At 37.6% G+C, this 17148-nt stretch overlaps 1 protein-coding gene across 1 annotated transcript in view; it reads left to right on the plus strand.

Moving 5' to 3' along the window:
* DYNC2H1 (dynein cytoplasmic 2 heavy chain 1) overlaps positions 1 to 17148 on the plus strand; it is a 396980-nt gene that overhangs the window by 310805 nt on the left and 69027 nt on the right. The window contains exon 85 of the mRNA XM_065944250.1: positions 16262 to 16351. Coding sequence (XP_065800322.1) covers positions 16262 to 16351 — 90 coding nt within the window. The remainder of the gene's footprint in view (positions 1 to 16261; positions 16352 to 17148) is intronic.

Consider the following 17148-nt stretch of genomic DNA (forward strand, 5'->3'; position numbering starts at 1 on the left):
TATGTATTTATATTAATAAATGGAAATCAGTTCCTGTTGATCTATGTAAGAACAAAGGGGCCTTCATATATCCCATCCCTAACTTATAACCTTTATTTGCCATAATAGAATATACTTAGATGAACTTAGATGAAATGTAGAAATTCCTTGAAATATACAAATTACCAAAGCTCAGTCAAGAAGAAATAGGTAACTTATGTATCTATTAAGGAAGTTGAATTTGTTATTAAAAACCTTTCCACAAAGAGAGCACCTAGAATTCACTGGTGAAATCTAACAAAAATATAAGGAAGAAATAATATCAATTCTGTAAACTATTTTAGAAAATAGAAGAGGCAGGAATACTTCCTGCTTTTTTGTGAGACTAGTATTACCTGATAATAAAACCTAACAAAGACATCATAATAAAAGAAATCTACAGACTGAGTTCCTTCATGAATATAGATGCTAAAATTGTCACCAAGATATTAGCAAATTGAATTCAAAATAATGAATAACCAACTGGAGTTTATCTTAAATTTGAGTTAATGAAAAATCAATATTATTTACCATTTTAATAACTAATTTTAGAAATCATTATTAATAGATGCAGAAAAGGCATTTGACAAAATTCAGCATCCAGTTATGACAAAACCTGTCACCAAACTGGAATTCTAGTTGAACCTTCTTAACCAGAGAAAAGGCACCTATGAACAAACTATAGATAATATAGGAATAAAAGACTGAATGTTTTTCTCCGAAGATTGGGCATAGGATATTGAGGTCCTGTCTCACTGGTTTCAGCATTACTGAAGTTCATACCTAGTGCACCATGTTAAGAAAAAGAAATAGAAGACATGCACACTGGAAAGGAAGAAGGACAGCTGTCTGTTTTTTGCAGAGCATATGGTTAGCTACTCTCAAGATCTTAAGAAATCTGAAAGCTATCTAAAAGGCTAGAAAGAGAGTTTCAGTAAATACATTAAAAATGTAGTGTGTATCCTGGAAAAAAAAAAAACTATTGAAAATTGAAATGTAAAAGTATCATTTGTAATAATATCAGGAAGATGACATATTAGGATAAAATTGACAAAAGATGTGTAAAGCTTCTGTAGACACTGAAAACTACAAAACACTGGTGAGTGAAACTTAAAAAGACCTAAATAAAGGGAAACATGCCCTGAAAGGTATACTGTGGTCACACGTCAGGTTACCCAGTGTTGTTAAGATGTTAGTCTTTTCCAGACTGATCCTAAGATGCCACACAAACACAATTTAAAAAATTTAAAAATAACCTGTGTAGAACTTTTTTTTAGTGATGGAGAATTTGATTCAAATAAAGTGCAAGAGACCTGGTGTAGCCTACACAATTTTGAAAACAAAGAGCAAAATGGAAGATCTTACTTTTCATGATTTCAAGACTAATTAAGATATTATACTCAAGGCAGTGTGCTAATGGTATAAAGATAGATATATAGCTCAGTAAAATGGAATAAGGAGTTCAGAAATAGACTCAGAGATAAATAATCAATTGATTTTCACCAAATATCCTAGGGCAATTAAATGAAGAAATGAAAATCTCTTTAACAAATGGTAGTAGAATAATTAAATAGCCAAAACCCTTATAATAATAATACGTACACCTGTACCTCCAAACATATAAAAAAATTATCCCCAAATTGATCACACTGTTAAGAAAATGAAAAGTAAGCCACAGACTAGGAGAAAGATGTGCAAGACATCCATCCAACCAAAGAACATGTATATGTATGGAAATATTAAAAAGAAACCAATTCAAAATGGAAAGACAAACATCCCAATTTTATAAATTAGAAAAAAGATTTGAATAGACACTTTATAAAGAAAATATACATATATTTACTTACACCAACATGACTTGGCCTAAATGAATTTATCACAGGAAACAATACAGAAAGAATTCATGAAATCATAAAATCTTAACAAATGTAAAAGCATAGAGTTTTTTATTGAACATTATTTTGAAATAAATTTCACAGAAGTAAATATACATTTGATCTGCTTTTATTAGATTTTATTAGATGAAAAAAATTTAGGCTATCACTTTATGTACTGAACATACTTGAAGATAAGCTTAATCATCTTTCCCAAAACTTCATTATAAATATTTTTAATACTTGCAAGTTTATGTGTATGCCATGCTAGGGATATTGTTACATAATGGAATGACAGATATTAAACAACATTTGTTTTGTTTTGTTTTGTTTTGTTTTGTTTTTAAATTTTATTTTATTAGTTGGAGGCCAATTACTTCACAGCATTTCAGTGGGTTTTGTCATACATTGACACGAATCAGCCATAGAGTTACACGTATTCCCCATCCCGATCTCCCCTCCCACCTCCCTCTCCACCACCCGATTCCTCTGGGTCCTCCCAGTGCACCAGGCCTGAGCACTCGTCTCATGCATCTCACCTGGGCTAGTGATCTGTTTCACCATAGATAATATACATGCTGTTCTTTTGAAACATCCCACCCTCACCTTCTCCCACAGAGTTCAAAAGTCTGTTCTGTACTTCTGTGTCTCTTTTTGTTTTGCATATAGGGTTATCATTACCATCTTTCTAAATTCCATATATATGTGTTAGTATGCTGTAATGTTCTTTATCTTTCTGGCTTACTTCACTCTGTATAATGGGCTCCAGTTTCGTCCATCTCATTAGAACTGATTCAAATGCATTCTTTTTAACGGCTGAGTAATATTCCATGGTGTATATGTACCACAGCTTCCTTATCCATTCATCTGCTGATGGGCATCTAGGCTGCTTCCATGTCCTGGCTTACATCAAGAAACAAGAAAAAAGCCAAATAAATAACCTAACTCTACACCTAAAGCAATTAGAGAAGGAAGAAATGAAGAACCCCAGGGTTAGCAGAAGAAAAGAAATCTTAAAAATTAGGGCAGAAATAAATGCAAAAGAAACTAAAGAGACCATAGCAAAAATCAACAAAACTAAAAGCTGGTTTTTTGTAAAAATAAACAAAATTGACAAACCACCAGCAAGACTCATTAAGAAACAGAGAGAGAAGAACCAAATTAACAAAATAAGAAATGAAAAGGGTGAGATCACAACAGACAACACTGAAATACAAAGGATCATAAGAGACTACTACCAGCAGCTCTATGCCAATACAATGGACAACTTGGATGAAATGGACAAATTCTTAGAAAAGTATAACTTTCCAAAACTGAACCAGGAAGAAATAGAACATCTTAACAGAACCATCACAAGCAAGGAAATCGAAACTATAATCAAAAATCTTCCAGGAAACAAAAGCCCAGGACCAGATGGCTTCACAGCTGAATTCTACCAAAAATTTAGAGAAGAGCTAACACCTATCTTACTCAAACTCTTCCAGAAAATTGCAGATGAAGGTAAACTTCCAAACTCATTCTATGAGGCCACCATCACCCTAATTCCAAAACCAGACAAAGATGCCACAAAAAAAGAAAACTACAGGCCAATATCACTGATGAACATAGATGCAAAAATCCTTAACAAAATTCTAGCAAACAGAATCCAACAACATATTAAAAAAATCATACACCATGACCAAGTGGGCTTTATCCCAGGAATGCAAGGATTCTTTAATATCCGCAAGTCAATCAGTGTAATACACCACATTAACAAATTGAAAGATAAAAACCATATGATTATCTCAATAGATGCAGAGAAAGCCTTTGACAAAATTCAGCACTCATTTATGATTAAAACATTTGTTTTAAAATGTATGTACATTTTGAATAGAGTTTATTGTTCTCCACCAATAGCCATTTTTGATCATCAGTTCTTTCCTCAAGGTGCCTTTAAAATTATTTTGGTATACCATACAAAACCATCCCCAAGAAAAAGAAATGCAAAAAAACAAAATGGTTATCTAAGGAGGCCTTACAAATAGCTGAGAAAAGAAGAGAAGTGAAAAGCAAAGGAGAAAAGGAAAGATATGCCCAACTGAATGCAGAGTTCCAAAGAATAGCAAGGAGAGATAAAAAAGCCTTCCTAAGTGATCAATGCAAAGAAATAGAGGAAAACAACAGAATGGGAAAGACTAGAGAGCTCTTCAAGAAACTTGGCGATACCAAAGGAGCATTTCATGCAAAGATGGGCTCAATGAAGGACAGAAATGGTCTGGACCTAACAGAAGAAGAAGAGATCAAGGAGAGGTGGCAAGAATACACAGAAGAACTGTACATATAAGATCTTTATGACCCAGATAACCACGATGGTGTGATCACTCACCTAAAGCCAGAAATCCTGGAATGTGAAGTCAAGTGGGCCTTAGGAAGCATCACTACAAACAAAGCTAGTGGAGGTAATGGAATTCCAGCTGAGCTATTTCAAAACCTAAAAGATGATGCTGTTAGAAGCGCTGCACTCATATGGCAGCAAATTTGGAAAACTCAGCAGTGGCCACAGGACTCGAAAAGGTCAGTTTCCATGGCAATGCCAAAGAATGTTCAAACGATCATATAATTGTGCTCATTTCACATGCCAGCAAGGTAATACTCAAAATTCTTCAGGCTAGGCTTCAACAGTATGTGAACCGAGATATTCCAGATGTACAAGCTGGATTTAGAAAAGGCAGAGGAACCAGAGATCAAGTTGCCAACATCCATTGGATGGACTTCCCTCATAGCTCAGTTGGTAAAGAATCCACCTGCAACGCAGGAGACCCCAGTTCAGTTCCTGGGTCAGGAAGATCTGCTGGAAAAGGGACAGGCTACCCACTTCAGTATTCTTGGACTTCTCTTATGGCTCAGCTGGTGAAGAATCTTCCTGCAATATGGGAGACCTGAGTTCCATCTTTGGATTGGGAAGATCCCCTGGAGAAGAGAAAGGCTACCCACTCCAAAACATTTGAGTCACAGGTGGGGCGAGTGGTAAAAAACCCGCTTGCCAATGCAGGAGACATAAGAGATGTGGGTTTGATTGCTGGGTTGAAAAGATACCCTGGAGAAGGGCATGGCAACTCACTCCAGTATTCTTACCTGGAGAATCCCATGGACAGAGGACCCTGACAGGCTACAGTCCATAAGGTTGCAAAGAGTCGGACGTGACTGAAACAATTGAGCATGTGTGGATGAGTCACACCAGGTCCATTCTTTGGGGGTGTTTGTTCAGCCTAATACTTCCCTGGTAGCTTAGTCTATAAAGAATCTGAATACATGTAACTCCATGGCTGATTCATGTCAATGTATGACAAAACCCACTACAATATTGTAAAGTAATTAGCCTCCAACTAATAAAATAAATGAAAAAAAAAAAAAGAAAAAAAGAATCTGCCTGCAGTGCAGGAGACCCAGGTTTGGTTTCTGGGTTGGGAAGATTCCCTGGAGGAGGAAATGGCAACCCACTCCAGTATTCTTGCCTGGAGAATCCCATGGACAGAGAAGCCTTGAGGGCTACAGCCCATGGGGTTGCAAGAGTTGGACACGACTTAGTGACTAAATCATCATTGGATCATAGAAAAAGTGAGGGAATTCCAGAAAAGTATCAGCTTCACTGATTGTGCTAAAGCTTTTGACTATGTGGATCACAACAAACTGTGCAGAGTTCTTCAAGAGATAGGAATACCAGACCACCTGACCTGTCTCCTGAGAAACCTGTATGCAGGTCAAGAAGCAACAGTTAGAACAGGACATGAAACAACAAACTGGTTCAAAATTGGGAAAGGAATATGACAAGGCTGTATATTGTCACCCTGCTTATTTAACTTACCTGCAAAGTACATCATGCGCAATGCCAGGCTGGATGACTCACAAGCTGGAATCAAGATTGCCAGGGGAAATATCAATAACCTCGGATATGCAGATGGTACCACTCTAAAGGAAGAAAGTGAAGAGGACCTGAAGAGCCCCTTGATGAGAGTGAAAGAGGAGAGTGAAAAAGCTGGTATAAAACTCGACACTGAGTAAATGAAGATCATGACATTCAGTCCCATCACTTCATGGCAAATAGAAGGGGAAAAAATGGAAACAGTGGCATATTTTATTTTCTTGGGCTCTAGAATCACTGTGGATGGTGACTGCAGCTACAAAATTAAAAGATGCTTGTTCCTTGAAAGAAAAGCCATGGCAAACCTAGACAGTGTATTAAAAAACAAAGACATCACTTTGCCAAGGAAGGTCCATCTAGTCAAAGCTATGGTTTTTCCAGTAGTCATGTATGGATGTGTTAGTTAGTCATGTACGGATGTGAGAGTTGGACCATAAAGGAGACTGAACACTGAATAATTGATGCTTTCTAATTGTAGTGCTAGAGAAGACTCTTGAGAGTCCCTTAGACTGCAAGGAGATCAAACCAGTCAATCCTAAAGTAAATCAACCCTGAATAGTCATTGGAAAAACTGATGCTGAAGCTGAAGCTCCAGTACATTGGCCACCTGATGTGAAGAGCCGACTCATTGGAAAAGACCCTGATGCTGGGGAAGACTGAAGCAGGAGGAGAAGGGGAAGACAGAGGATGAGATGGTTCAATGGCATCACTGAATCAACGGACAAGAGTTTGACTAAATTCCAGGATATAGTGAAGGAGAGGGAAGACTGGCATACTGCAATTGTGGGGTCACAAAGACCTGAACACGACTTTGCAACTGAACGGCAACAGTACTGTCATCACATCAGCTCTGTGTTTCACAAATTACCCGCTTTGTGTATTTCCTTGCTTGTCTTCTTTATTTATTTTTGGTAATTCTGCATTTAGTTAAATTTTTGTGCAAATAATGTCAGGATCCAAGCCCTAAAATGAACTCTTAACTTCAAATTGTTATTGAATGATATATAAAGAACATTCTGCAAATGTTTATTGACCCACTACCATGGACTGTCTATACCAGGCCCTGGAGATAGAAGAAAATGCATAGGGCATTGTCCCTGTGTTTAACGAACTCAATGTGAGTAACAAGTAAATTATCAAGCACACAATGCTGCCATAGACTCAGGGAGGAAATTGGTTTCTTCTTTTCCTTTTGCATGTTTTCTAATGAAGTTTTTTAATTGTGGCAATATACATATATAATTTATCATTTTAACCATTTTAAGTGTACCATTCAGTAAAGTTAAGTACATTCATGGGGTTGTGCAACCAATCGCCAGAACTCTTTTCCATTTTACAAAATGAAATGGAAACACTACCCACTGAATACCTTCTCGTTCCCTGACCACCAGCCTCCAGGAGCCCCATTCTACTTTCTATCCCTATGTAGTTAAATATTCTAGGTGCTTCATATAAGTGGAATCAAGCATTATTTGACTGGTTTGTATCACTAAGCATATTATCCTCAGGTTCATCCATTTTGTAGCATGTATATTTCCTTTCTTTTGAATGCTGAAAAATTTTCCTTTGTACATATATGAAAATGGTCCCTAACTTAAGGTAGTTTACACTTTAGGATGGTGCAAAAGTGATATATTCAATAGAAACCATACTTTGAATTTTGATCTTTTCCCTGGCTAGTATATGTGGTACCTTTCTCTTGAAATGCTGGGCAACAGCAGTGAGCTGCAGCTCTCACTCAGCCACACAGTCAGGGTGAACAACGGATACAGTTCAGTCATTCTGCACCCATACAATCATTCTATTTTCACGTTCAGCACAGTATTCCATAAATTAATTGAGATATTCTATACTTTATTATAGAACAGGCTTTGTGTTAGATGGCTTTGCCCAACTGAAAGCTAACGTATGAGTTCTGAGCACGTTTAAAGTAGGTTGGGGTAAAAGCTACAATGTTCAGTAAGTTAGGTCCATTAGATGCATTTTCGACAGGATAGTTTCAACTTGGAGTGGGTTTATTTGGACAAGACTCTTTTTGGGTCAGGTTAGTTCTGTGTCAGATTTTGTTTATCCATTCATTCATCAATGGCTTACTTCTACCTTTCTAAACTTTTTATACAACTTAGTGTAATCTCTTATACATATTTTATAATTTTTAATGAAAGTGTGAAAGTGAAAGTCACTTAGTTATGTATGAACCTTTGTGACCCCATGGACTATACAGTCCATGGAATTCTCCAGGGCAGAATACTGGAGTGGGTACCCTTTCCCCTCTCCAGGGGATCTTCCCACCCCAGGGATCAAACCCAGGACTTCCGCATTGCAGGTGGATTCTTTTCCAGTTGAGCCACCAGGGAAGCCCAAGAATAATGGAGTGGGTAGCCTATCTCTTTTCCAGGGGATCTTCCTGACCCAGGAATTGAACTGGGATTTCTGCACTGCAAGCAGATTCTTTACCAATTGAGATATCAGGGAATTTTTAATGGAAACTGAAATTACATGTCCTGAGAAAACAAATAATATGAGTCTCTTTAAAAGACACAAATAAAAAGATTTTTAAAATAATACTCATATTTGAAAAGAAAGTAGTTCAATTAATTAAATCTCTTGGATCTGAAAGTCCTTAGGTGGTTCTGGTGATGGTTTATAATTGTTTTTCTGGTAAGAAAATTGAAATCCTTGGAGCTAAATAAAGGTCTTAGAAAGATTAAATCAGAATGTATTCTAACTTTTATCACAAGCTATCTTCTGAGTTGTACTTTCTCTTCTGTATAGATGGCTCTATCATTAAAGTGTTTTACTCTGAAGCTGTATTTATCCTTCTGAAAAATATTCTCTCATGATGTATATGTGTATGAAATGGATTTTAGCTAATTTAATTAATTGTAGAAAGTTGTAAGTTATGGCTAGTTTAGGAGTTAGTGATAAACTACATATGGGTTAAGCGCTTCTTATAAAATTGAAATTACAGTGAACTATATTTTTGTTTTTCCTTTTTTCTCCTTTTCATTAAAATATGTAAACTGAATTCTTTGCTTTCCACAAACTGTGAAATCCCAATGCAACTTCTACTGCTCAAAATAAATAGCAGTTACAATACTTGCTCCCTGTTTCAGACACTGCAATAAGCTTGAATCAAGTGAAAGTCAATTCATTCCCATAAACTACAATCCAGTGTTGGCTTAGTGTTTCACTCATGTGTGAGGGTCAGCACATCATTTTAATTTGTAGGATAGAGTTTGTCTGTAGTAGAGACAATTAACGTTATTAAATGAAAAGGAAAAAGAGTTACTAACAGTGATCCATTTTTTAAAGTTCATATAATATACATATTAAGGTTGCAGAGTGGAAATCAAACATCTCAGATTACATACTAGAATGTTTTCTGGTGCAAGTTACTTAAGCTTTCTCTACCTTAATTTACAGTAGTAAAGAACCCGCCTGCAATGCAGGAGACTTGGGTTTGATCCTTGGGTCAGGAACCCCCTCTTGGAGAAAGAAATGGAAACCCATTCCAGTATTTTTGCTTGGGAAATCCCATGAACAGAGGAGCCTGGCGGGCTACAGTCCATGAGATCACAAGAGTCAGACCTGACTTAGCAACTAAACACCACCACCTTAGTTTCTAAATGTTGCTAGTCGGAATAATAAAATGGTATCCATTTCAGAGGGTCTGTGTGAAGTCCAAAGGATTAATGCAAGTAAAACGCTGAGAACAGGCCTGCACTTGTAAGTGCTGCAGAAGTGTTTCTGTTGTTATCCTTATTCTCACTGATGCACGTCCCGTTTGATTCGTGCCTGTATTACAGTACCTTCCAAATTCACCCCTCTGACTGCAGTTTCATCACTCTAATGCCTGTTGTCCCTACTTCTACTAGGATAATCTTTCTAAAATCCAGATATGATTATGTCACTTCCCTAATTATTGTTCAGTTTTATCATCGCTTTCTTGACTAAGCTCCTCAGTATTAGCATTCAAAAGCTTCTGGCCCATCAGCCCAGTTGGTGCATGTCTTTTTTATTAATGTCCCTTCCTTTTCCTACGTTCCATGTCTTTCTCTACTGTAAGCTGTTTATCTGTTGAGTCCCACCTCAGTCATTATCTCCACCAGAAAGCCCTATGCACAGTGTGGATTTGGTGTACCTCACATCCGTGTTTCACAAGCACAGTGCTTATCATTATAAGGGAACCCACTGTATTGTCTGTAGCTGTCTTCTTTTATTATCCATCTCCACCTCTAGTACTAGGATTGTGTTATATCTGTATCCCCAGGACCTAACAAATGATTCACAAGTAGCAGCTATTTAACAGATGATTGCTGAGTTATCCATTAATTAATTGATGCCTGAAAGAGTCTGCTCTTATCCTGTTTTGGTCTTATGACATCTTTCATGAAAAACATGGGATAACAAAAAAAGTTACATTTAGAGTTAGACCTTGATTCAAGTTCTCTACAATTTAGATTTATTTTAAAAGTTTAGTTAATTAAAACTACTCTGAGCCTTAGTTTCCCCATTATTAGAACTTTAATTCCCAATACATGATTATCTTATGTTGAATCTTCCCAAGGCTAGCAACAACCTTCTGCAAAATAAGTGCTTGATTCCATGTACTCCCCCCTTCAACAAAATCAGAAATATACTGACCTTCCACCCTAACTCTTTGGAGCAGTTTTTCAAAGCTACCTGAAATGCTGTCTCCTGGGCTATTCTCATTTTCCCAGAAATAAAGCTTAACACACAACTCTCATGTGGTGTATTTGTTTTCAGTCAACAGATCTCAAATATTGCATTTGTACAGTATGGAAATACAAAATACGTTGGAGGCAGTATTGATGCTGCAGACAGACACTAGAGTTAGATTACATGGGTCCAAATCTTAGACTTGTCATTTACCAGCTCAGTGATTTTGGACAGGCTATTCTCTTTGTTTCTGTATTTTTTCCTCTGTGAAATGGAAATTATAATAGTATCTGCTTCTGAGGAATATTGTGAGGAGTATATGAGATGGTGCATATCCAGCACTTAACACAGATACTGACACATAAATGGTAGTTTAGATAGTCCCATCCAGTTGTCTGCCTTTGTCAAAATTCAGTACAGCTTTCAAAGCTTAACAGATACTTCCTTCATTAAATCACTTTTCCACTACGCTCCAGAAACATGTTATATAAGTCATTTTTAAAACACCATTAGGGACTTCAGCCATCTATCTCTTTTATTGGTTGCTAATGCTCTTTAGGATAAAGAATATATTTTATTCATCTTTTATTCCCTATAATCTTCTATCGTATCACTATCATTTCATATTCCATCATACCACATGTTTTTTTCCAGTGCTTAGTCATATCTAACTCTTTAGGACCCTGTGAACTGAAGCATACTAGGCTTCCCTGTCCTTCACTGTCTCCTGGAGTTTGCTCACACTCATTTTCATTGAGTCAGTGATGTCATCCAATCTCATCTTCTGTTGTCCCCTTCTCCTCCTGCCTTCAATCTTTCCCAGGAGGGTCTTTTCCAGTGAGTCAGCTCTTCACATCAGGTGGTCAAATTATTGGAGCTTCAGTATCAGTCCTTTCAATGAATATTCAGGAATTTTGTTGAGGATTGACTGGTTTGATCTCCTTGCTGACCAAGAGGATCTCAAGGAATCTCACATCACATATCCTGTTGTAATTCTCTACGTAGGGTTTGCTGCTGTTGCTACTGCTGCTGCTAAGTCGCTTCAGTCGTGTCCGACTCTGTGCGACCCCATAGACGGCAGCCCACCAGGCTCCTCCATCTCTGGGATTCTCCAGGCAAGAACACTGGAGTGGGTTGCCATTTCCTTCTCCAACATAGGGTTTAACTCTATGTAATCTTTTTCTTATAATACATTTTTGCCTTTATCCCCCAGTAAAATGTAGGCTCCATAATAGCAAGGACCTTATGATGCCTGTACATTGTAAGTTCTCAGTAAATGCTGAATGAATGGAAAATGAGGATTTAAATATTTATTGAATGAATGTATTTCATTGGACACTAATATTGATAGCTCTGTTATTATCTATTGCCACATAATAAATTGGCCTAGAACTTAGTGACATAAAAAACCAAAACTTTGATCGATGACGACACCCTCTCATGCTTAAAAAAAGAAAAAAAAAAAAAAACCAAAACTTTATCACATCACAGTTTCTGTGAGTCAGGAATCCAGATGTAACATAGCTGGGCATTTTGTTTTAGGGTCTCCCACAAGCCTTCAATCAGGTATCACCAGGCCTGCAATTGCTGGAGACTCTCGGAGCACATATGGGAGACTGTTGGCAGCCGTTGGGCCCTCACTGATTGTTGACTGGACATACCAGTTTATTGCTACATGAGCGTTCCATAATGCAGCTCACAGCATGCAACTTTTTCACTTCAAGTGAACAAGGAAGAGATGCAGAGAAAGTGAGCTAGACAGATATCACAGTATTTGTAACCTACCCTCAGAAGTGGATTCTCATAACTTTTTCCATATTCTTTCATTAGAAGCAAGTCCCCAGAAGCAGTTCACACTCAAGGTGAGGGAATTTCACAAGGACGGACATGAATACCAAGTGGCAGGGATCATTGGGACCAATCGCCTACCGCAGTAACTTATTATCTCTAATAAACTCTATTTGAAGGAGCTATCTTTCTACAACAGGAAAAGCATAAAACTGAGAATGTGAGAGCCTGATCTATCAGCTATCTATTGCTGTGTAATAAACTACCCTGAAGCTTAATGGCTAAAAACAAGAGCATGAGTTATTTGGCTCAGGAGTGTGCATTTTGGGCACACTCTGGTGCAGTAGACTTGTCTTTTCTCCGTGTGACACCAGCTGAAAAAGCTCATCTTAGAGGAACTAGAGCTGGGGGATCTACTTAACAGGCACTCAGTCACAGCACTGGCTAGTTAGTGCCGATTATTGGCTGGTATTCATCAGGACTGATGACTAGAGGGCTTGGTTCCTCTCTAGATGTCTCCACTTGGGCCTCTCTGTATGTACTGCTTGGCTACCTCACAAAATGATATCTTGGTTCTAACAGTGTATACCCCAGGAAAGAGGAAAGATGTGAAGTTATTAAGGCCTAGATTTGACAAGGTTATACAGCGTCACTTGCCCCTCATTGTATTGGCTAGGTTGTCAAGGGCAAGGGGACACAGACCTCCACTCTCAGTGGGAAGAGTGCCAGGTTATTTGGGGGACATACTTTGAAGCTGCTGCAGTCTGCCCTCTGGGCACAAATTGTTTGCCTTTTTCCCCTGTGTAAAATGCAGTCATCTCCTTTTGAAGTAAAGTGAAGTCCCTCAGTTGTGTCCAACTCTTTGCGACCCCATGGACTGTATCCTACCAGGCTCCTCCATCCATGGAATTTTCCAGGCAAGAGTACTGGAATGGGTTGCCATTTCCTTCTCCAGGGGATCTTCCTGACCCCGGGATCAAACCCAGGTCTCCCACATTGCAGGCAGACGCTTTACCGTCTGAGCCACCAGGGAAACCAAATGTCTCATTCCATTCCAGCCTCAGGCTCAGGCCAGATGTCATCTAGATCAGGTGGAAGGATGGATGAGGCTTCTTAGGTGTGGTTCCTCAAAAGCTCTTTCTCAAGTATGGTTCTCACCTGAGGACCTATGGACTGCAGAGATGAGTTATCTGTCCTCTACAAATCCAATATAAAATGGTAGGATAGGTAACTGCAATAGTCACTAATATGACAGGGGCTGCAGAACAAATCAAGCACATCCTTGCTAATTTCAAAAACTATCAGTTCTTTATTGGTGAAAACATGAATCCAGATGGCATGGTTGCTCTGCTGGACTACCGTGAGGATGGTGTAACCCCATATATGATTTTCTTTAAGGATGGTTTAGAGATGGAAAAATGTTAACAAAGTTGGCAGTTACTCTGAATCAGTCACCTGTCGTCATAACTGACTGGCCACTGCTTTTCATCCACACAACACCAGGACTTAGACAGATGGGACTGATGTCATATCGAGCTCTTCATTTGTTTTGAACGTTGATTTATTTGGAGCGGAGGCATTGTTTTTGAGAAAAACGTGTCATGTAGGTTGTCTAAAAATAAAACGCATTTAAACTCAAAAAAAAAGTGAGGAACTAGGAGGCTCATGTGTCAGCAATTCAGAAATCCAAGCACGCATATTTCTTCAGTTGTTTTGTTAGGATTCCGTGTTGCTCCCTGGGCATGATTATTCACCACTCTTGGCTTTGAGCTGCTGATCCTTGCCTCTTAATTATGCATATGTTTCAGTAAGATGGAGCCATGTTAGTGGCTGAGTGGTTTTCTCAGCCTGCTTCCTGCCTATAGCAATTCTGGGGTTCTAAATTCTCTTTTAATTGCACTCTTTTTCCACTATTAATCCCAAACAGATGAAGCTCACAACAGAACAGTTTTCTTAAGATTGTGAGTTTGACTTTCACTTGTGATTCACATTAGACAAAAGCCATGACCATAAATGTCATCAAGACAAGTCTTTCTTTCTACCTTAGGCTTCTTGTGCATTGGCTGTGGCACAACACCCTTAAGATTCGCTGAAACCTTTTTGCTTAAGAGTCTGCAGGGCATGACCTTTAGGTGCCGACAGTACTTCTGTCTGTCTGAGATTGTTTCCTCCTTTTAAGTCTTCAGAGTCCCTTATGCCTCCACTATTCTCTTAGAAGTCCTTCAGGTTTCCACTTAAATTCTTCTGAAGGTCCTTCCAGCTTCAGCCCACCACCTAGTCTCAAATCCAGAGCCATGTGTTTTAGGTTTTTGTTAAGGTAGGATCCTACTTCTGGAGACCAAAGAACTTTAGCAGTCAAATCTTACTGTACAATAGATTTCACCAAAACTTAGTAGATTAAAACATCATAATTTTCAAAAAAACATTTATTTTAAGCTTCCATATCTGAAACTTGGGTAGACCTTGGTAAAGAAAGTTTGTGTCTTCCACTATGCTCACTCATGGACTCGCAAATCAGGCTGTCCGAGAGGTGGGAAGCTCAGTTCATCTCCACATGGTTCCCTGCAGAAGTTGGGCTTCACAGTATGCTGGACAGATTCCAAGATCAAGAGTCTCAAGAGACAGGAAATAATAAGAAACCAATTCCTTAGGACCTGGACCTGGAAACTGGCACCCCATCACGCCTGTTACATTCACAGGACTCTTATTTCAGGAGAGCAGACTTCATCTTCATGGGCAAAGTGTCAGAGGTTCTGGGGTCATGTATTAAAATCACCACATCTATATACAGTCCTGTAAATGTAGTGGAAGTGATGGCAGAAACCAATACAACATTGTTAAACAATTATCCTCTGATTAGAAGTAAATTTTTAAAAATTTAAAATAAACATAAATAAAATCACCACACCTGTTTCAGTTCAAAGCACTTAGCTACATATTCCTAAGAAAGCTTACTTCACTCGTCAAGAGTATTAAACTAGATATTTTCTAAGATCCTTTCCACTGTAAGATTTGTTATCTTATAATTTCTATTTTCCATACATTGTTGATATACTCTAGTGTGAGTTAGTTGTTCAGCTATGTAATCAGACAGTGTTTGGGGTTAAAATTGATGGATTCTCCTTATTATTTCCACTTCAGAAAAGTAAGTATTAAGTTTGAATGACATTTGCATAATATTTGGAAAATATATAAAGCTTTCATGGGGCTTCTCTGTTGGCTCAGACTATGGTAAGGAGTTCACCTGCAATGCAGGAAACCCAGATTCGATCTCTGGGTCAGGAAGATCCCCTGGAGGAGGAAATGGCAACCCACTCCAATATTCTTGCCTGGAGAATCCCATGGACAGAAGAACCTGGGGTCACAAAGAGTTGGCCATGACTGAGTGACTAACATAAAGCTCTCACAGAGAAGGTATATTGTAATGAATGTGTTAATGGAGAATGTCAGTTAAAAGAAGATCAGATATTTAAAACATAACTTTTTAGAAAACTTTTAATTATAATATTTATTTTCTTTTTATTCTCTTTTTATAATATATCTTGGTGTGGTTTGGGAGATAAAATTTCCATTACAATGCTTTATTTATAATTTAAATAAATTCTGTAGGGACCAAGACAGGTTGTTTTTTTGCCTTTTATCACTTATAAAATAAACTTGTCAAATTTAGTTTCATTTTATTATGCATTAAATATATTTCAAGAAAACATGATTTGCTACTTTCAATATACTCATTTAAGTTCATTTGTTTATTCTTTCAAGCATTTTTACCTAAAAATATTTCCTTTTTGGAAAACATTAATTTGTTCTGACTTTATATATCATTCAGTTTTAATGATACAAGATCAAAGAAACAGACATATCTTAATGAAATTAATTCATGATAGACATAATGTGAATTATGCCAAAGTATTTTCCCTATCACACAAATGTTGAAAGGTCTTTTACATGTAATATTATATGTGTAAACTTAATTTTTATCCTTTTAAAATTGCAGTGTCCTCTCACATGGCAAAGCAAATGGGAAGGTCCTGAAGACCCGTTACAATACCTTAGAGGCCTTGTAGCTCGTGCCCTTGCCATACAGGTAAGACGAGATTATTTAGTAATTGTATTATATGACTATGTGACAGTTACATTATAAACCTTCATGTTGTTAACCATTCTGCTAGCAACTAGTGAGAGTATTAGGATTTTGTACACAAAGCACCATATATTCCTTTCTTGTTCTGTCATCTGTGATTTTATATAGCACTCCTAAAAAAAAAAAAAAACTGTGTTCTGTCTGTGTAGCGTGGGTTTTCATAATTTTTGAGATAATTTAGATGGAACGTAGAGATGTCAACTGAAACTGAAGCTCATTCATGACTGTGACTAATTGCTTTAGTGTGTGTCCCCTTTATATGGTGTGTCCCCTTCATAGGGAGCTGCTTTTTCTGTTTTGTTTTGTTTTTTTTTTTCAAATTGATCAAATGTTTTCAGAGTGACCCAGTCAGGTACCTGAAGGAAAATTGAACAGAATAAGGAATGAGATAGAAGGATAAAGACAGGGTGATTTTTTTTTTAAGTAATAACAAATTAGCTAGTTGGTACATGCAGGGTACCCCTTTTCCTGTGTGGTTTTTGTACTGTCTTACTGCCTTCTCTGCTTGTTACACTGCTTCAGAAATAATCTTCTTTGTCACATCGACTTATTACAACTTATTATGAGAAATTTGATCAGTGTCCTTCTAGATACAGTAATCTTCATTCAATTTTTTTTGGTAGTGCACATATCTATCCACATCTTTAACTTTTCCCTTAGCAGAACATCCTGCTTTTCACTTTACAGAGAAAATTCAAGCTATGGAATATGACCACTTGAAAACGCCCACCCTAACCCAC

The sequence above is a fragment of the Muntiacus reevesi genome, chromosome 9 (assembly GCF_963930625.1).
Source record: "Muntiacus reevesi chromosome 9, mMunRee1.1, whole genome shotgun sequence".
Taxonomy (NCBI): Eukaryota; Metazoa; Chordata; class Mammalia; order Artiodactyla; family Cervidae; genus Muntiacus; species Muntiacus reevesi.